Source organism: Aquarana catesbeiana, linkage group LG01, assembly GCF_042186555.1.
Source record: "Aquarana catesbeiana isolate 2022-GZ linkage group LG01, ASM4218655v1, whole genome shotgun sequence".
Lineage (NCBI taxonomy): Eukaryota > Metazoa > Chordata > Amphibia > Anura > Ranidae > Aquarana > Aquarana catesbeiana.
In genome coordinates, this window is record NC_133324.1 from 506,794,321 (window position 1) to 506,813,182 (window position 18,862).

At 41.0% G+C, this 18,862-nt stretch overlaps 1 protein-coding gene across 18 annotated transcripts in view; it reads right to left on the reverse strand.

Annotated features, from left to right (window-relative positions):
- The window catches only part of FCHO1 (FCH and mu domain containing endocytic adaptor 1), a 253,496-nt gene that overhangs the window by 80,417 nt on the left and 154,217 nt on the right, over positions 1-18,862 (reverse strand). For 16 of the 18 annotated variants that reach the window (XM_073593471.1, XM_073593373.1, XM_073593382.1 and 13 more), the window contains 5 exons: positions 17,748-17,844; positions 17,564-17,608; positions 16,496-16,568; positions 16,364-16,397; positions 10,802-10,859 (listed from right to left, as the gene is read on the reverse strand). In XM_073593471.1, coding sequence (XP_073449572.1) covers positions 10,802-10,859; positions 16,364-16,397; positions 16,496-16,568; positions 17,564-17,608; positions 17,748-17,844 — 307 coding nt within the window. The remainder of the gene's footprint in view (positions 1-10,801; positions 10,860-16,363; positions 16,398-16,495; positions 16,569-17,563; positions 17,609-17,747; positions 17,845-18,862) is intronic. The other 2 variants (XM_073593488.1, XM_073593480.1) reach the window with 1 other exon arrangement.

An 18,862-nucleotide genomic window follows, 5' to 3' on the forward strand; every position in this document is an offset into this window, starting at 1 on the left:
ATTATTTTTTTTTTTTTTTTTATAGTAGAGACCCTAGGGAATAAAGTGGCAATCGTTGCAATTTTTCAAATGCATTTTTTTTTAAAATACATTTTCATGAATAGAAAAAAAAAAAAAAAAAAAAAAAACACATAACATGCACCATATATACCCCATTTTTTTTTTACATAATATGAAAGATGATGTAACACCAAGTAAATAGATACCCAACATGTCACCCTTTAAAATTTTAAAATTGAGCACGCTTGTGGAATGGCGACAAACTTAAAAATCTCCATAGGCGACGCTTTAAATGCCTTTACAGGTTACCTATTTAGAGTTACAGAGGAGGTCTTTCACTAGAATTATTGCTCTCGCTCCAATGTTTGTGGCAATACCTCACATGTGTGATGCATACACCATTTACATATGTGTGCAAGACTTATGTATGGGTTTACTTCTGCTTACAAGTACGGAAGGATGAGGGTGTTAAAAAAAAATATATATATATATATATATATATATATATATATATATATATATATATATATATTTATATTTATTTTTTCACTGTACCTAATTTGATATCTTCAGCCATAATCCCGGCAAACCACAATGTATATATACGTATTGCGGACGGAAAGTGGTTAAAGCAGTAGTAAACCAGAAATGTAATATATTCCAGCTCACCAATCGTTAGATGTGGTGGCTCCATCAATTTTCTATTTTTAGTTTTTTCCCCCTCTGTTTTCACCTGGTGATCTGGCCAGTAACACATCTAATGTATAAGTGAGACACAGCTCTGGATGAGTGAGCACGGGGGGGGGGCAGATATACTAGCACAGATTTAAATACACTAACAATTTGAAGCCAAACTACAGCTAGCATTTTATAAGAAGTTACAACACACAGTGTTTTTCCTATTTGAGATATAAGTTTTATATGAATAAAAGCTGATAATTGTACCCACCCCTGTCAGTAGTAAAAGGTTTGACTCATCCCTGTAAAAGAATACATCTGAGAGAGATTGGAAAAGGTTTACTAACCAGATCACTAGATGAAAATAGAAGAATGAAAGCCCGAAAAATAAAACAAATGCAGCCATCACATCTACAAATTGGTAAGCTGCAATATAATAAATGTTTGCTTTTGGGTTTAATACTGCTTTAAGAGTTAAATGGTGGGGAACACTGTGCTTTAAACAGCCTTGTAGGATATTTCAGTGATATCTGAAGAAAAAGCACATTGAAGCTTGTTTAAAGTTTGCTGCACAACATTTAGACAAGCCTGTGAAATACTGGAAGAATATAATCTGGTCAGATGAGACCAAAATTTAACTCTTTGGATGCCATAATACACACCATGGTTGGAAGTCAAATGGAACTGCACATCACACCAAAAACACCATACCAACAGTGAGGTTTGGATGTGGGAACATCATGGTGTGGGGCGATTTTTCAGCATACGGTACCGGCAAACTTCATATCTTTGAAGGAAGGAAAAATGGAAAAATGTACCTTCTGTACCATCAAGAATGTGCACATTCTTGAGAAAAATCTGCTGACATCTACCAGGATGATGAAAACGAGGGTGGACATTTCAGCAAGACAATGATCCTAAACACAAAGCCAAGGAAACTCTCAATTGGTTTAAAAGAAGAAAATAAAGCTGCTAGAATGGCCCAGTCAATCACCTGACTTGAATCTAATAGAAAATCTATGAAAATGAAATGAAAGCACTAAAGATCAGAGTTCATAGAAGAGGCCCATGGAACCTTCAAGATGTGAAGGCCGTTTGTGTGGAAGAATGGGCCAAAATCACACCTGAGCAATGCAGTCGATTAGTTTCTCCATACAAGAGGCATCCTGAAGCTGTCATTACCAACATATTTTTGAACATGATTTTGTACAAAGTATTAAATACATCTCAGTTGGCGTGTTCAATACTTTTTACCTGCGTCATTCCATTTTATTACACACAACTTAAAAAGTGTTACTAAACCCACAACAGTAAAATCAGTCTGTATACACAGTAAAGCATGCTTATTACATACGCTGTGGAACTTAAGGGGTTAATCCTCTGCATTGTGTAAAAAAGCGGTTTGGTCCTGTCTTTCTGATCCTCCCCTTTTTCCACAGTCCCCAATATATCTGCTAATAGTACAGAGCCTTGGGGGCACACTGCACATGCGCAGTTTGGTGTGTATTGGTAGAGAGGTTTTTTTTTTTTTTCTCCTTGGGAGGATGCATGTGATCAGCAGAGCACCAATCAGCACTGTCCAGACAGAGGGCCAGAGGACCTGCAGCCTCATAGGACAATCTGAGGAGAATGAAAACTCCTCCTACAAGCTTTAACCAGACACTGATAGAAGTCATAAGACTGCTATATACTGCTGATGAGAAAAGGTATTTAGCAACTTATATTCACTAAAATAATTGCATTTCCATGTTCTGTGTACTGTGGAAGACCAGATATAGTGAATGCAGGTTCTGGGTTTAGTAACACTTTAATTTCTGAATGTATTTGTTTTGGTTTCTTTGTATGTATGGCTTACATGGGTTGTTACCAACATGTGCTGAAAATGTCATGTAAATAGCACCTTTAGAAATATATTGACCTAGAAATATGGTGACGTGTTCAAGAATTATTTTACCAGCTGTAATACGCTACACTGCAAGTTTTAGCATAGTTACTTATTATCCTTTAAGGTTTATTACTTTTTTTTAACCAGATGTTACACATTTTATATGAAACCATGATTACAGTTTACGCTATAAACTTATTTTTATTAGTAGCTGGTTCACACCAGAATGCACTGCACGAATTTACCGCAAACACGTTCAAAACATACTGCTCTTGCGGGAGCTGGTGCAATGTTAATGAGGCCCCCAAATGCAGGTCACAAACGCAGTGCGTTTGCCTTCACTGGATCGCATAGCACAGAAAAGCAATGTGATCAGGTTGCAGTGTTTCCAAAAGTAGTGCATGCATTATTTTTGCTGCAGTCTGGCACGATTTCAGCCCAAATGAATGGGCTGAAATCGCACTGCACCTGGATCGCATGTGAATCCCACAGGAATGTAGCACGTCCTGTGTGATTCATGGTGTAAACCAGCCCCAAGAACACTATGTTGCAATAATTACAGTTGACAATCACGTCACCTATTCTCATTAACCCTACTATACAATATATCAAGATTCCCTTCCATTAGACATCTGACACCATTTCTCTTAATTACTATCTTCCCTTTAGTACAAATTGGTTTCTAATACCCCTTTCCCTTTATAGGTATTCCCATACACCTATATTTAAATCTTTTATGGTTGACTTTTTAAATATATATACAGTGGAAGCTCGAATTGCGAGTAACGCGGTTAACGAGTGTTTCGCAATACGAGCACTGTATTTTTTATGTTTTTTAATGAGACAACACTCGCAAACCGAGCACATTTCAGGCCAAAGCAGTGTGCAGTATCGCTTTTGGCCTGAGGTGGGGGGGGGGGCGCCAGAACCGAGTCGAACGTCGCCTATCGGCGTCGTTCTGAAATGCACGGAAAGGCCCAAGGACAGCACAGCTGACCTTGGCAAATCTCGGGTAGAAAGTCTTTCCGAGGTTTGCCAAGGTCAGCCAAAGTGTCCTCAGGCCTTTACGGCCGTTTCTGAGGCTCTCCGGTGCCCCCCCGCCTCTGGCCGCATGCGGTATTGCATCCCATTGAAGTCAATGCGGAACAAATTATTTTCGTTTCTATTGACTTCAATGGGAAAACTCGCTTTGATATGCGAGTACTTTGGATCACAAGCATACTCCTGGAACGGATTATGCTCATAATCCAAGGTTACACTGTATTATATACACAGTGGGTATAAAAAAAGAATCACCCACCTTTAACCACCTCAATACCGGGTACTTACACCCCCTTCCTGCCCAGGCCATTTTTCAGCTTTCAGTGCCGTCACATTTTGAATGACAATTGCGTGGTCATGCTACACTGTAACCATGTGAAATTTTTATCATTTTCTTCACACAAATAGAGCTTTCTTTTGGTGGCATTTAATCACTTCTGGGCTTTTATTTTTTCCAAAAAAAAGTTTTTCTTAGTTTGTCAGTAAATCCAGAAGACCAGGTTCGGGACCACTCTGTGCAAAACAAGCTGCACAGTGGAGGTAAGTATAACATGTTTGTTATTTTAAAAAAAAAAAAATACCTTTACAACCCTTTTAATTAGTCTTTAGTATGTTGGGATATGTCTGTACCAACTTTGCACATCTAGACTTTTAGAATTTAGACCATTTGTGGACTGCAGTCTTCAAGTCATTTCACAGATTTAAGGGATTTAAGTCTGGGCTCTGACTAGGCCACGCAAGGACATTCACACCTTTTTCTCCATCAACCACTGTGTGGTCATTTTTGCTGTGTGCTTTGGGTCATGTCAAACCTTCTTCCCATTGACAACTTTCTGGCAGAGGGCAGCATATTTTCCTCAAGAATTTAATGGTATTTTGCCCCATCCATTCTTCCTTCTATCCTGACAAGTGCTCCAGTCCCTGCTGCAGAGAAACACCCCCCATAACAGGATATTACCACCTCCCTGCTTTACTGAAAGAATGCTGTTATTTGGATGGTGAGCTGTATTGAATTTCCACCAGACATATTGTTTAGTTTTGAGGCCAAATAATTAAATTTTAGTCTAATCTGACCATAACACCTTTTTCCATGTGGCCTCAGAATCCTCAAGGTGCGATTTGGCAAAGCTCAGTCATGACTGCATGTGGCCTTTCTTGAGGAGTGGCTTTTTTCTTGCAACCCTCCCATACAAGCCACATTTGTGGAGAATTTGTGATATTGTTGACACATGCACACAATGACCACTCATTGTCAAATTCCTGCACTGCTTCAGAGTTGCTGTAGGCCTTTTGGCAGCCTCTGACCCGTTTCTTCCTGGCTCTTTCATCCAGTTTGTAGCGACGTCCTGATCCAGGGAGAGTCTGTGTTGTACCAAATAGTTTCCACTTCTTAATAATAGACTTCACTGTGCTTCCAGGCATTGATAAAGCCTTTGAATTTTTTTTGTATCCATCTCCTGACTTGTGCCTGTCCACAACTTTATCCTGGAGATCATTTGACAGTGCCTTGCACCCATAGTTGATTGTTTGCTTCAGTTGCACTATCAGGGACTGAAATGCTCCAGGAAAGCTCTTTTCAAGCTGAGCTAATCAAAATCACCACAGCTGATCACAATAGAAAGTCAAATGGCTTTGTGTGCCATTGAGAGCGTGATTAGCTACACCTGATTGAGTCCACAAGTCATTTTTTAGGAGGGGGGGGATTCTTTTTCCAACTTAGCAATTCTGTTTTTGATTTTTTTTTCTGACAGGTTCGTGTTTTATCATTCACTTGGATGTTATAGGTTGCACTGAGTAAACATAGCTGGAAAAAACAGAATTGGTCAGTCTTCAAAGTAATAAAATGTGATTATTTTAAAGGGGGTGAGTCTTTTCTTTACTCACTATATAGATGTTATTCCACACAGCTATACAAATGACCAGGGTTCTAGTTTGGTAATATTATGGGGAGGCCAATTGCTGGGTGTCTACAGAAAACGGAAAAAATCCTCTTTCCTCTTAAGCTGAGTATACTCTAGAACGTCGATGGACATTTTTCATGGTAGGAATGTTTGTCATTAGGGGGTCAAATTTGCATTTGTTTTTGACCAAAGTGACGAGAATTTTTTTTTAATGTACACATTTCTACCAGTATATGTGGTTTTTGTTGGGCAAAGTCCATTCATTCCTAAATTGAATGTTAAAAGCAAAGAAAATCTTGTTCCAACAACATTTGAATGTTATGAGAATTTGTGTAAAAAATGTGCCTAGAGAATTTTTGTTCGACCTTCCACTTATGTATACTCTAGGCTTGTGAAGCAATTCTTGTAAAAGAAGAGAGATAATGTCAGATGTCCACTAGAGGGAGTCAACATATTTCTATTGATCTATATAGTGAACGCTGTTAGTAAGAATAAGTGATGTGATTAAAGTGGTTGTACACTCAGAAAAAAAACCTGCCAGACAAAGGCATAATGAGCTAGTATACGTCGCATACTAGCTCATTATGAAATACTTACCTGTTGCAGCGGTCCCTGCATACCGCTGTGACCGGCGACATGTCTACTGGAGTTATTACCGGGTCCACGGGCTCCGGCACTGTTATTGGCCGGAGCCGCAATGATGCTGGTCAGCGCACAGATACTGAAGAAACGGCCGTTTTTTCAGTGCGCATGTGCCGATGACGTGGGCACATCCGGATACAGTGAATATCTCCTAAACTGTGTAAGTTTAAAAATGGGCGACATTTAAAAAATTCTACAGGTTGCATGTTTTGAGTTACAGAGGAGGTCTAGGGCTAGAATTATTGCTCTCGCTCTAACGATTGCGGCAATACCACACATATGTGGTTTGACCACCGGTTTCATATGCGGGCACTACTCACGTATGCATTCGGTTCTGCGCGCAAGCTCGTCGGGATGGGGCATTTAAAAAAAAAAAAATTCTTCTTATTTATTTTACTTGATTTTATTTATTTTTCACTTTTTTTTTTTTTTTTTTTTTAATCCCTTGTAATAGAAAAAAAGCATGACAGGTCCTCTTACATATGAGATCTGGGGTCAAAAAGTCCTCAGATCTCATATTTGGACTTAAATGCAAGAAAAAAAAAATTTTTTCATTTGAAAAGATGAAAAAAAAAAGAAAAATGTGCCTTTAAGACGTATGGGCGGAAGTGACATTTTGACGTCGCTTCTGCCCTGCTATAGTATGGAGACGGGTGAGGGCCATCTTCCCCTCACTCGTCTCCATACCCAGCCACGGACAGGTCCCGATCGCCTCCGCCGAGGAGTAGTGAGGAATAATGTAAACATTAATGCTTTTTCATCTACCCCTAAACTAAACAAACATTTAACCCTTGCAGTCTGGGGGGGTATTGCAAGGGTAATTTTTAAATTTTATCCAGCTCCTGCAAAATGAACCTGCAAAACTTCAAACACTGAGTTGACCTGTCTGCACCACTCCACCTGACATCTTTCAATTAAAGAAACAAATGAGCTGAACGGAAAATTGTCATCCGAACAGCGCCTGCATCCAATCGGGTGCATGCACTGTTCAATCGAAATCTAATTACTAGGAGGAGAAAATGTTTGGTATAGGCTTGGGAATGCTCCAAGCTACAAGATGCCCAGGTGTGAAGCAGGGCTTAAGGTTTGGAACAAAGGATGAATAATTTGTGTACACCTGCAAACTCTTGTTCTAAATATGGAAGGAGGTGTTTGAATGTATACACCACCTTGAACAAGCAAATAATGTGCACATTTGCTTGGAATTATTGCATGTTGCAGAATGCAGCTCCAATTAATTTCAGAAAACTATTTTTTTTTTAACAATAGTGTCTTACTGCTTTTGATAGTTTGTGCCCATTTGCACGCAGTCTTACTAGGCATGTCAAAACTCTGTTATTTTGAAATCGGGAAAGCTTTCCTGCACCTACCCAACATGAACTATACTATGAATGAGCATAACAGTGGCGGGTTGACTGCACATACAGCATGGGAGGGTACGCTAATGATTTGAAATGGCATATTAACGTCTGTTATTGCAATAAACAGAGGTAAACATGTTGACTACATGTTAACTAGTAGGTATTTTTTCCCAATATTTCCTGACTTTAATTTTTTAGAGTCCGCGGTATGTGGTTGCGGTATGCAAGTGTTCTACCGGGATTATGGCGGAAGCCATCAGCCATAACCCCAGTATCTTTTTCTTCAGCCGACAGCTGGCTCTCTCATGAAAGCCCTCCAAGTGGTTCATGAACCGCTGGAACAGTGTCTGAAATGGCTGGAGGGGACGTCTTCCCCTTCTCCTCCACCCCCAGATGCTTACCTGCGTTTCTTGGGCTTACCGTTTCCACCAGCGTGCCCAAGAAATGATCCAACTGGTCCCAAAGGCGATAAAAGACTAGATCGTCTTTGATCACCTCTAGGGCCTTGGAGGACTGGAGCGACGTCATAACTTCAGGTCCAGGGTGGAATTACATTTTTTTTTTTTTTTTTAAAGCAAAAGGTCAATTTTTTTTTTAGACCTTTATCTTTTAAAAGTAAAGGAGAGATTTGGAATCTTCTTGACCACAGATCTCTCCATAAAGAGGACCTGTCACGCTTATTTCTATTACAAAGGATGTTTACTAGTAATAGGAATTTAAGTGCTACAAAAAAAAAAAAAATGTAACCGTCCCCACCCTTTGGTGTTTCCACAAAGAAGCTAGCGCAATAATGGGTCGCGCACGCATATGTAAACAGTATTCGCACCACACATGTGAGTTATAGCCATGAACACAAGAACAAGAGAAATAACTAGTGCTAGACCTTCTCTGTAACTCTAAACAGATAAAATGTAAAACAATTTAAAAAGTGTATGAAGATTTTTAAGTACTGTAGTTTGTCGCCATTCCAAGAGTGCGCAATTTTAACCGTTTTCGGACTTCCCACCGTCATTATACGTCGGTCTTTTGAAGAGAAGTATCGTTGTTATGGCAACAGCTAGCTGCCATAACCCCAGTATCCTCTTCTTCAGCGGGCGGTCCGCTTTCAGATAAAAGTGGTCTCTGCAGCGGATTTGCCGCGAGATCAGTTTTCGGCGCCGCGCTCCGGTGCCCTCCGCCACCTGACAGGGAGACAAGTGAGGGGAAGATGGCCCCACCCCACTCCATATCATTGCAGGGCGGAAGCGATGTCAAAACGTCACTTCCGCCCATAGCTCTTTAAAGCGTCATTTATTTTTTTTACTATTTTTTTAAATTACAAACATTTTTTTATTATTGCATTTTAGTGTAAATATGAGATCTGAGGTCTTTTGTGCCTCAGATCTCATATTTAAGAGGTCCTGTCATGCTTTTTTTCTATTACACGGGATGTTTACATTCCTTGTAATAGGAATAAAAGTGACACAATTTTTTGAACAGTGTAAAAATAAAAAATAAAAAAAATGGTAAAATAAATAAGAAAAGAAAAAAATGTTTTTTAAACGCGCCCCATCCCGACGAACTTGTGTGCAGAAGCGAACGCATAGTGAGTAGCGCCCGCATACGACGGTGTTCAAACCACACGTGAGGTATCACCACGATCGGTAGAGGGTGAGCAATAATTCTAGCCCTAGAACTCCTCTGTAATTCAAAACATTCTACCTGTAGAATATTTTAAACTTCGCCTATGGAGATTTTTAAGGGTAAAAGTTTGTCGCCATTCCACGAGCGGGCGCAATTTTGAAGCATGACATGGGAATCAATTTACTAGGCGTAACATTATCTTTCACAAGATAAAAAAAATTGGGCTAACTTTACTGTTGTCTTATTTTTTAAATAAAAAAGTGTATTTTTATAAAAAAAAAGTGCGCTTGTAAGACCGCTGCGCAAATACGGTGTGACAGAAAGTATTGCAACAACCGCCATTTTATTCTCTAGGGTGTTAGAAAAAAAAAAGTATAATGTTTGGGGGTTCTAAGTAATTTTCTAGCAAAAAAAAAAAATTGTTTTTAACTTGTAAACAACAAATCTCAGAAAGAGGCTTAGTCCTTAAGTGGTTAAAGGATCACATGTTACATATCTATATACTCGGGGTATTAGATTGTTATTTAACTACTTCAGCCCTGGATCATTTGGCTGGCCAAAGACCAGAGCACTTTTTGAGATTCGGCACTGCGTCGCTTTAACTGACAATTGCTCGGTCGTGCAACGTGGCTCCCAAACAAAATTGACCTCCTTTTTTCCGCACAAATAGAGCTTTCTTTAGGTGGTATTTAATCACCTCTGCGTTTTTTATTTTTTGCACTATAAACAAAAAAAGAGCAACAATTTTGGAAAAAAACTTTTTGCTATAATAAATATCCCCAAAAAATATATAAAAGAACATTTTTTTTCCTCAGTTTAGGCCAATACGTATTCTTCTACATATTTTTGGTAAAAAAAAAAAAAAAAAAAAATTGCAAAAAAGCGTTTATTGATAGGTTTGCGCAAAAGTTATAGCGTCTATAAAATAGGGGATAGTTTTATGGCATTTTTAATAATGTTTTTTTTTTACTAGTAATGGCGGCCATCTGCGATTTTTATCGTGACTGGGACATTATGGCGGACAGATTGGACACTTTTGGTGCTATTTTGGGACCATTCACATTTATACAGCGATCAGTGCGGTTAAAAATGCACGGATTACTGTCTAAATGTGACTGGCAGTAAAAGGGTTAACCAGTAGGGGGCGCTGCAGGGGTTAAGTGTGTCCTAGGGATGTGTTCTAACTGTAGGGGGGATGGGCTACGTGTGTCACGACACTGATCACAGCGAGCTGCGATCAGTGTCCTGTCACTAGGAAGAATGGGGAAATGCTTGTTTACATCAGCAGCTCCCAGTTCTTCCTCTCCATGAGATGACTGCGGTTATCCCGCGGACATCGAGCCCGCGATCACACTCACAGCGCTCGCGGTGGGCGCGCGTGCACCCACAATGCCGCGTCTTAAAGGGCAACGTACAGGTACGTTAATATGCCTGTACGTGCCCTTCTGCCGACGTATACCGTAAATTTATTTCGGGGTCATAAGTAAACTTCTAGCAAAAAATACTGGCTTAAAACTTATAAAAACAAAAAGTGCCAGAAAACATTCACACATACGCATTATGCGCACCCATAGGTTTAAATGGGCCCCTCTATTTCTTTCCAAAAGACAGGGGGAGCAATATTTTTGCATGCTGTTATTACACAGGGGATCATAGGTTACAAAGGATACTGGTTATGTTTTCATCAGGACGAATTGTAAAACCTTCCTCATCAACATCTGGAAGACCCTAAATTAGACAGAATAAAAAAGTAAAAAAATAAACAAATTACATCTGAACCATATTAATGCGTTCCCACCTAATGCACAGTTGCCCTTGGTGAATTTGGATCTCACTATATTAATACCAACCTATCCAACACTAAACAATCAATATACCATTCAAATTCCTAGAATGTATATTTTTAAAGCATACTGTATATACCGCGTTTCCCCGAAAGTAAGGCCTACCTTGAAAATAAGCCCTACCCCGATTTTCCAGGAAGGCTGCAATATAAGCCCTACCCTGAAAATAAGCCCTAGTGTGTGTGTGTGTGTGTGTGTGTGTGTTTCTGTAATATAATCTGTAGTCAAATACCTTCGGTATACAGCGCCACTAAGCGCTCAGCTGATCTCCTCCTCTTCCCTTTCGTGTCAGCGGGAGATCTTGCCCCCCTCCCTCTGCAATGCTCGGATCACGGCGGGCTATGGAAGTGCCAAGGGGCACTCAGCTGATCTCCTCTTCTCCTGCCTGTCAGTGGGGGATCTCCTCCCCTCTCCCTCTGCAATGCTCTGATCATGTAACAGAGCTCCAGCGGGCTATGGAAGCGCCGAGCGGCGCTGTAAGAAGGTATGTGACAACTGATTACAGAAACACACACCTTTTTCATTATATTCTACTGTACTAGAGAGGATTCTTGCAGTTTACAACCACTTTTACTTCACTTCACACTGGGGAATCCTGCCAGGCAAGGAGGGAGAGGGGGCAAGAATACAGCACATTAAATGGCAAGCCCTACCCCGAAAATAAGCCCTACTGTGTTTTTGGTTGCCAAAATAATGTAAAACCCAGGATTATTTTCGGGGAAACACAGTAGTACTATTTCAGGTACGAACCTATCATTCCCTGCTATAAAATTAGTGCATTAATCCAGAGCAGAAAAACTAAATTCTCTATCTATGTAGGGAGGGAACATTGATTTGCATTTTAATGAGTGAATTAAGTATTTGACCCCTTCGCAAAAGAAGACTTAGCACAGAGGTCAAACGTTTCTTGTAGTTGGCCACCAAGTTTGAACACATCTCAGAAGGGATTTTGTCCCACTCCTCTTTGCAGATCCTCTCCAAGTCATTAAAAGTTTTGAAGTATTTGGTAACTCGAACCTTCAGCTCCCTCCACATATTTTCTATGGGATTAAGGTCTGGAGACTGGTTAGGCCACTCCAGGGCCTTAATGTGCTTTTTCCTGAGCCACTCTTTTGTTGCCTTGGCCGTGCGTTTTGGGTCATTGTCATGCTTGAATACCCATGCCCTGGCTGAGAGATGGAGGTTCTCGTCCAAGATTTGACAGTACATGGCCCAGTCCATCATCCCTCTGATGCAGTGAAGTTATCCTGTCCCCTTAGCAGAAAAACACCCCCAAAGCATAATGTTTCCACCTCCACGTTTGAAGATGGGGATGGTATTCTTGGGGTCATAGACAGCAGTTTCCATCCTCTAAACTTGGCGAGTTTAGTTGATGCCAAAGAGATCTATTTTGGTCTCATCCAACCACGACACTTTCACCCAGTTCTCCTCAATCATTAGCAAACTTTGGATGGGCATGTACATGTGCTTTCTTAAACAGGAGGCACTGCAGATTTCAGTTCTTCACGGCGTAGTGTTATCAATTGTTTTCTTGGTGACTATGGTTCCAGCTGCCTTGAGATCATTGACAAGATTCTCCCGTGTAGTTCTGGGCTAATTCCTCACCATTTTCATGATCATTGAAATGCCACAAAGGGAGATCTTGCATGGAGGAGACCCAGACCGAGGGAGATTGACAGCTATTTTGTGTTTCTTCCATCTGCGGAAAATCGCACCAACTGTTGTCACCCTCTCACCAAGCTGCTTGGAGATGCTCTTCTTCCCCATTCCAGCCTTTTCTAGGTCTATAATCTTGTCCCTGACATCCTTGGACAGCTCTTTGGTTTTAGCCATGGTGGAGCGTTCAGAATCTTGTTGATTGATTCTGTGGACAGGTGTCTTTTATACAATAAACCCTTTACGAGGGTGCTCCTAATTTCAGCTTGTTACTTGCACTGAAGACACCTGGGAGCCAGACATCTTGCTGATTGATAGGAGATCACATACTTATTTCACTCTTTAAAATGCAAATCAATTTAGAATATATATATATATATATATATATATATATATACACACACATACATATATACACACACATATATATATATATATATATATATATATATATATATATATATATATATATATACACACACACATACATACACACACACATACAGTATCTCACAAAAGTCAGTGCCTGCGATTGCTATGATTGCATTTTTAGATTCTTTTTGGGGTCTTTCCTTGCACTTTTTAAACAGCCTTTTTTCTTTCCTTCCTTCAGACTACTAATAAAGGGGAGTGGTTAATTGGTCACAGGTGCTTGAGGTCCTATATAACTTTCTGTAGAACTCATTTCTGAGCCTGCTCATCCTTGAGCTTGCCACCTTTTTGCTTGCTGGAACTGGACTAACTGGTGAGTTAAAAACCAGAGTTGAAAACAGGAGATTATAATAGGAGTCCTCAAACCTGTAAGTAACATCTGACATTTCCTGTTAGTAACATTATTATTGTAACTGCGAAAATGGGGATTAATAAGTTTGAAGGTTTTGTGCAATGCACAGTGTGCCACATGTATACAACAATGGAGCAACAGCTCCAGCATGGATACCGCTGCAACAGATGTGAGCAGGTTGCCTTTCTGGAAACTCGCATTAGTGCCAGTTCACACAGGGGCGGCACAACTTGCAGGTCGCCTCAGCGAGGCGACCTGCAAACGACTTCCAAGGCGACTTGCAAAACGACTTCTGCATAGAAGTCTATGCAAGTCGCCCCCAAAGTAGTACAGGAACCTTTTTCTAAGTTGGAGCGACTTGCGTCGCTCCTATTAGAACGGTTCCGTAGCACAGAACGGGAGGCGACTTGTCAGGCGACTAGGTCGCCTGACAAGTCGCCCCTGTGTGAACCGAGCCTTACAGATCTGTAGGAGCAAATTGCAACACTGGGCAGAACTGACTACCTTGATCGGGGTCCTCAGTGAGCAGGTGGCTAGTGGGGTTAATGGGGAGGATGGAGGGATAAGGCAGGATTATCAGGTAGGAAGATGGGTTAATACAGTTAGAGGGAGTGGTAGGGGCTCACAGAAAAGGAAGGCCAGCCCTGGGTTTAAGCTCCCCAACAGATTCGCCAAGTTGGGTGAAGATGTGGGGTATCAAGCGCAGAGGTGGCAGCCCTAGATTTCACTGCTCCCCCTAACAGCTGGGAGAGCAGCCCATCTAGTAGGGGTGGTGAGGGGTGTGCAGGTAGGCCTAGACAGTTGGTGATAATAGGGGATTCTCCAATCAGAAGGATATGTCGCCAGGATCGCCTCAACCGAATGGTTTGCAGTCTCCCTGATGCTAGGGTTCGGCATGTGGTGGACCGGGTTGATAAATTACTGGGAGGGGCTGGGCATGACCCAGTTGTCTTGGTTCATGTTGGAACCAATGATAGAATATATGGAAGGTGAAGGCAGGGTGTGATTAAAGAGCTGAATGCATGGCTAAAGACCTGGTGTAAGGAGGAGGAATTTGGGTTTTTTAGAGCACTGGGCTGACTTTTCATTGGGGTGCAACCTATATGAGGGAGGACTATGGCAGATGATAAGAATGTTCCCATGTTACAACCAACCATTGAAAATGGTACTATTTGTACTAAAATAAAAAATAAGCAACATACGTTGGCAAAATGTGACAATGAGTTAAAGTGTTTGTTCACCAATGCCAAAAGTCTGCCAAGCAAAATAGGCAAGTTGGAAGCTCTGGTGCACGAGGAGAACTATGATCTAATTGGTATTGCAGAATCTTGGCTTCATTCTTCCCATGTCTGGGCTATTAATATTCCTGGATATGCTCTCTTTTGGAAAGACAGGGTAAAACGGAGGGGTGGTGGTGTCTGTCTCTATGTGAGAAGTGATCTCAAAGCGAGTGTGAGAGTACCCAGTTGATGGAGAGTGTGATGAGTCTGAAGCACTATGGGTGGAACTGTACATGGGTGTGCGTACTACAAAAGGTTGTCATTGGAGTTTGTTATAGACCTCCAAGTGTTAGTGAGGAGGTGGAGACTCAGCTCCTTGCACAGATGGAAAGGGCAGGGACAGTGATAATGGGGGATTTTAACTACCCGGAAACTAACTGGAGTAATGGCACTGTTGGGACAGTTAAGGGGCAAAATGTATAAACCTATTACAGGACAATTTTATGGTCCAGTTTATTGAGGCCCTGACTAGGAATGACGATCTGCCGGACCTGGTAAGGTCATATATATAACTCTGCATAACTCTTACGTCTATTTCCCAAAGACAACCTCTGCATATGACGCTGCGCATGTGCACTCAATTTCTTTGGTCAACCATGGCGAGGCCTGTTCTGAGTGGAACCTGTCTTGTTAAACCACTGTATGTTCTTGGCCACCGTGTTGTAGCTCAGTTTCAGGGTCTTGGCAATCTTCTTATACTGTAGCCTAGGCCATCTTTATGTAGAGCAACAATTCTTTTTTTCAGATCCCCAGAGAGTTCATTGCCATCAGGTGCCATGTTAAACTTCCAGTGACCAGTATAAGAGAGAGCGCGATAACACCAAATTTAACACATCTGCTCCCCATTCACACCTGAGACCCTGTAACACTAACTAGTCACATGACACCAGGGAGGGAAAATGGTCAGTTGGGCCCAATTTGGACATTTTCACTTAGGGGTGTACTCACTTTTGTTGCCAGCGGTTTATGGCTGTATGTTGAGTTTTTTTTCAGGGGACAGCAAATTTACACTGTAAAGTAGTGAGAGTGTACAGCTTGTATACCAATGTAGCAAAGTGTAATTTCTTCTGTGTTGTCACATGAAATGATATAATAGAATATTTACAAAAATTTGAAGGGTGTACTCACTTTTGTGAGATACTGTGTATGTATGTATGTATGTGTGGGTATATCTATCTATCTATCATAATTCCAAATTCCATTCTGGTCTGGATGCTTTCACCACCACTACAGCACAAGCTGGCATTGTGCACAAACCTAGGCCATAGTCTGCCTGGAAGCACTGCAGCTTGCTCAATTATTCAGTTGAAACGCTCTATGTGAACCGAAATTTGCATTGTTATAATTATCCACAGCAATTGTATGCACAACAGTGCTACTGGAAATCTGTGAAGGACTACTGACAGAACCAAATAGAAGAGCTTTAGGAAAAGGATTCTATGTAACATCCAAAAACATATTTAAAATTAGAAAAATAATTCATTAACTAAATCAAAAATTAAAAGCAGCTATTGTTAAGCCTTGAAGCCAACTAAGAAACATACATTTTGTCTACTGTGAAATTTACCTCACTAGTCTACTTGGCATTTCCAAAAGTTGTAAATATGATTGAATAATGGTAACAAAGATACAGCAACCACAAAACGCACCAAAAATTGATGTACACACTTTTCTTACCACACAGTCTGGTTCATTAGACTCTCTGCAGATGGAAAAGGAAAAAAAAAAAAAGGACAAAATTACTTGTTAGCCTGTGGCATACTGCCATATTTATATTGTGATGACATGTCTTTGTCTTACACAGGATGCGTGTCCTTCTCCTTCTTGCTCAAACCACGGATACGGAATGGTTTGGACCATGTGCGCTTTACACCTGTGAGAGCGAGAGAGAGAGACACCTTCAGTTGTACATCTGGATAGATGGTAAAGAGGCTACACTGACTAGTGTGAAAGACTGTAAATCTGCATCCAATATGCATATTTCATATGTGCAGCTCAACCAGCAAAGCTCCACCCTGTTTGACAGTCTGTCCATTATGCTTTGTGTATCAGAAGAGGTTTAGTTCTCTTGATTAAGATTGTGGTGGCTGTCAAGTTGACAGTGGAGTTTCACATTTCTGCAAGTCATTCAAACTCCCAGTGTAATTAGCAGGGTTAGGCTGCTATTTTCTCTTCCAGCCTGCAAGAGGACATTCGGGGCAATACAGAACCAGTAGGGGTTCCTGCCCCAGCTGCCCTTCCCAAACTCTTTCCTCAATAATAGTGCTTGAGACGAGAGCCTCTCCTTCCCCTGCAAGATTGATTGTTGAGACATGTGTTTCCAGCTGTTCCACTACAGAAAGTTTGTTTTACTTGCTGCATACATACCAGCATAAAGTGCATACAAACTCATTTAATGAAATGTCTGCGTCAGTGCAGCACCTGTCTCGAGTTTTTTGTTTGGCCATTTGAGTGTTTTTAGAGTAAAATAGATTATATCTTGTTTCAGTGAAAAAAGAAAAAACATGGTATGCTGATGCCATTGCCTTTAAAGCGGTTGTATCCTCCTCTTGCACATTTTTACCTACAAGTAAGCCTATAATAAGGCTTACCTGTAGGTAAAATGAATATCGCCTAAACCTGTACGGTTTAGGAGATATTAACCTTGAATGCAGCCACTGACTTAAGCGGTGCATGCGCTCTGAAGATCTGGCAGATGCTGCCAGAAAATCAGAGCTCCTTGCCGGAACAAAGGACTCCCACGCATGGTCAGGGCATAAAACTGCTTTAACTATTATATATCCATCTTCTTTCCTTTATTAGCAAAACTAAATACCTCCAGTGTTTGCAATAATATTTGTTACCTACATATGTTAATCTTTTACAGACCTTCTAATGATGTGGGAAAACGGAAGCCTTCAAACTCCACAGCCTCTGAAATGAAATAAAAGAAAAGAAAAAGACTAAGATATGGAGAGATTGTCATACATCACTTTCATCCATTTTTGCACACTTTCAGATGATGCTTGGTGCTGCATTTTACACTGCAATGGTAAGCATATAGTTTTCTCACCAGGACGCTCTGTGCCTGTTCCATTGCTTTCTGCAAACTTCCTGATCAGCTTGTCTATGGCTACATTTTCCATGTTGTGCTTAAACTCTTCTTGAACCTAAGGAAACAAAGAAATAACACATAGAAAAGAGTAACCATACTAGTTTTAAATAACTACCACTTTAGAAAAGACCAAGCCAATCAAAAGATCCCTGTAGGTTCTCATGAACACCAACTGATCTCAACGGTTCATGCTGGTAGGCTGCCATCACCACCTTCATTCTGAAAATATCAGCTCCCTGTCTCTGAGTCAAATGATGGTCTTTGGGATTAACAGGGCAGGAGTGGCAAGTGGAGGAATAGCCACAGGATATGAACTCTGCAGCAAGCCACAAACCAAGGGATAGAGGAGAGTATACCAGGGCTTGACAAATTTGCTTTGAATCTAGGAGCCAACTAAAAGTTAGGAGCCAATTTTTTATTTATTTATTTTTTAAGTGCAGTGTGGGTTGTCAGCGCCCAGGGTAAGGCAAGTAATTTGTGCCCCCTAACTTACTCACAGCAGAACAGCCAGTAACTCCAACACCGTCAGGGTTATAGGCTGGCCAGAAAGATTGACACTAAAAACCTGTTACAGGGGGAAACTCCTTATTATGCCTAATGCATCTTGACTGCGGCATGTGAAAAGCACCCAAATCTGCTGCCCAAGGCCCCTTTCACACTATCGCGTCTTCAAAGTCGTGCGATTTTTGCAGCCATGATTTCAGGGAATGCCTGTGAAACTCACATCAAAGTTGGACCAAAGTAGTACAGGGACTACTTTGAAGTTGTACCAATATGAATGGTTGTCATTGGAAATCATGGGGAACGACTTGTCATGCGACTTTGCAGTCCCAAGTGTGAAAGGGGCCTAATGCAGCTTAAGCGTGGGCGTTGGTGGGTGGCAAAAACATGTCTCTACTGCACATTTTTACCACCCAACTGCACATCTAAATGAATCCTTAGTGACACTTTAATTAAACTACAAAAAAGGATGAAAGAAGTATCCCAGTGCTGCTGATCTTCTGCTGCCTCTTTGCAGCCACCTCCTGCCTACATGTGTGTTCCCTCCATGTTGACGCTACTCATTGCTCTGG